General features: G+C 46.9%; 1 protein-coding gene across 1 annotated transcript in view; it reads right to left on the reverse strand.

The window, feature by feature from the left end:
- Positions 1–6: 6 nt before the first annotated feature.
- Positions 7–3,050, reverse strand: part of LOC107086060 (nuclear factor 1 C-type-like) — a 19,231-nt gene continuing 16,187 nt past the window's right edge. Inside the window, exon 7 of the mRNA XM_015376801.1 lies at positions 7–2,702. Coding sequence (XP_015232287.1) covers positions 2,682–2,702 — 21 coding nt within the window. The 3' untranslated portion in view covers positions 7–2,681. The remainder of the gene's footprint in view (positions 2,703–3,050) is intronic.

Consider the following 3,050-nt stretch of genomic DNA (forward strand, 5'->3'; position numbering starts at 1 on the left):
TACCGTGCATCAACCAGCAGTCTGAGTGGGTCTGGGTCCGGTTGGTACCGTGCATCAACCAGCAGTCTGAGTGGGTCTGGGTCCGGTTGGTACTGTGCATCCATGTCTCCATGGAGACGGGTTCCAGAGATGTTGTAACCTTTAGTCTGATTCCTGGAAACTGATCCAGGAGGAGAAACTGTCGGTCAATTTAGGACAAACCAGTCATTCAGTCCCAGTCCAGCCAATGGGAGACAGTCATCGTAATAACGACCATATTATTGATCTTGATGATCGTAAGGATCTGAACCAGACAACCTGCCGTGATCCAAGGACACGATAAATAACTGAACTGTTCTTTAGTTTCCACCTCGCCTCCCTGTATCACCATGAGCTCTTTAGCTCCCTCTGCTGACTGCAGAGGGCATGGCGGCGTTTTCTGTGCCTTCAGTCTGCAGATCATTTTCTCTCAGCGCATGCAGACCATCGTCATCGTTGGCAGGCTGGAGGAAAGCAACAATAGCCGTGGGAGGAATATATGAATAAAACCGATGCAGCAGGAAGGCAGATCATCTTTATACAAATCAACCAGATTAAAAGAAAATGGCTACAAGGTGCACTAAGATTTAGTTTGATCATTATTAGTTGATTCTGATTATTACCTCCATGGCTTAGAACCTCCTCTTTCTTCTTCCACCCAGAACAGTCTTCTCATTTTAATGGGCGGAGCCAAACCTTCAGGCGTCTTAACATTCACAGAGCAGTCTTTGTGTCACCAACAACACGCCCACTAAAAAAGATACATGAACGCCGTAGCGCCTGTGATCCTGCAGATGGATGTTCTCCACGTGTCCATGAGCAAGCTCTGCTGATTTAGTGTTCCTCTGGAAATGAAGCAGTCATGTGTGGAACCTGGAGAACATCTCAAACATGCAGGAAGGGATCCACTAGAGGAGTGGAGTCTGTTAATTAAGGCTACTTCTGTGTGGGAGGGGAACCGGTTGGGGTTGCTAGGTAACAGCGGTTGCATATACTAAGGACAAAGCGCTTCACTGTCTTCAATGATGAGCAGTTAAGAAAACATGCAGGTTCAGACATAAAATCCACTTTAAGCAGCTCAGAGGAAGTGAAGGCCTGAGAGGAGCTGCGGCGCAATCGAACCCACGTCACATACTCGTTAGTTTGCTGCTTAAGGTGGACATAGACGCGCTGCTGCAGCCTAGAACAGTAACGGGTAGAATGTACAACACGCCCCAGGTTCTGATGTGGACCAATCATATTTTTGGTATCCAGCACAAGAAGGTGACCATGAAGTAAAACATTCAGAGCAAAGCTAACGTCTGCGGAGGCCGGGATCAAAGGGGAGGAGATCTGATTGGACGAGCGTTTGATTCGCCTCTAGAGCAGAAGCATGTGCATGAAGCTAATGCTTCCATTAGCGTCTCTTCTTAGGGACGCAGAGAGGGTCCAGATCCCGCCGGTCCTGAACCAGCGTCTCTTCATGCTTCGGTTTTCAGAGCAACCAATCAAAGTGATGGAGGTTCCCACATTAAAAAGGCCTTATTGTTGCATATTCAGAATATTGCTTTGATTTGGGTTTTAACAGAACATGGATTTGAGTCTTTTTTGTATGAAGACAAACTGGGATTATTGTCTGGATCTCATCATATGCTGATGATACTTCTATATTCAATAAGCCAGTCGGCTAAGGTGAGCCAACACCTACAGAACCAGAACCTGTGGGGAGTTTCTCCAGAGAAGCAGCTCTCTGCTCTCCTCAGGCCGGTCAGGCTTGGCCATCCCATAATATGAATGGATGTGAAAGAGGAAGGTCAGTATGAGGCTTTCTGCTCTAAACATCACCTCAGGACAGAGCAGTGATCCGTTAACAGACCTCATACTGAGCAGCAGGGGTTACTACGCACTAATCAGAAGTATGGAGCAGAACCATGGCTTTAGCCTGATTCAGGAACAAACATCTCCAGCTTGTGTTTTACACCCTTCTGTAGATGAAAGTGCTTGTGTCGGGGCAAGGAGAGAAATCTGATTTCTCTCCCTGTTTTCAAACTTCTTGCAAAGCGACTCGCTAGTTTCAGTTTGATGAAATAAAGAGAAAGCTTCTGTCTTTGGGTCGGTGATAAAAAAAAAAAAAAAAGTCAGCTTATCTCAAAAATGGCTAAAGTGCAAACAAACACACATAGAAACATTCGAGCCAGTCTGGAACCAATGGAGGCTTGTTTGCATATATCAAAAGCAGCACCTGCATGGATGAGGGGTTTAAAGCAGACCGCCTGGATAAAGGCTGACAGATCCTGGGACAACAGGGTCCATCCGTGGGATGCAGCTGGTTTAAAAGCTTCTCAGGAACCACAGACCGTACAAAGTCTTCCTGCTTCCAGAAGCCGCTCACACATCTACACCAACCCACAGCTGTCATAAAAAACCCCAGAAGCTGTCTTTGTAACTATGCAGTATTATAAAGCAGAGGTCATTCAGGCGGCGCTGGAGGCCGAGCAGCATCCGTGGCGTTGCCTCCAGGTGGGTCTCCTGCTATGAAGATCAAGATAGATTCACATATCTTGATGTTTCTGTCATTCTCTAATCAAACTGAAGATATTTTCCATCTGGTAAAGTCTTGGTCAGGTTGTTTCCTTTCCTCCCGGAGATGATGTCAGGATCATCAGCTTTCTGCAAACGTTCCTTTAGTTGCCAAGATACCAAGACTGAAAAAGAAAAAAACAAAGCAAAACAAAACATTGGTGAGAATGGCAACCAGAAAAACCGAACATCAGTCAAAACCAATCTACCGTCTGACCCACCATTCAACGCAACGACTGACTCAACGACCGACCCACCATTCAACGCAACGACTGACCCACCAACCGACCCACCATTCAATGCAACGACCAACCCACCATTCAACACAACGACTGACCCACCATCCGACCCACCATTCAACACAACGACTGACCCACCAACCGACCCACCATTCAACACAACGACTGACCCACCAACCGACCCACCATTCAACACAACGACTGACCCACCATTCAACGCAACGACCAACCCAC

Source organism: Cyprinodon variegatus, unplaced genomic scaffold (assembly GCF_000732505.1).
Source record: "Cyprinodon variegatus isolate N-32 unplaced genomic scaffold, C_variegatus-1.0 Scaffold142, whole genome shotgun sequence".
NCBI classification, from domain to species: domain Eukaryota; kingdom Metazoa; phylum Chordata; class Actinopteri; order Cyprinodontiformes; family Cyprinodontidae; genus Cyprinodon; species Cyprinodon variegatus.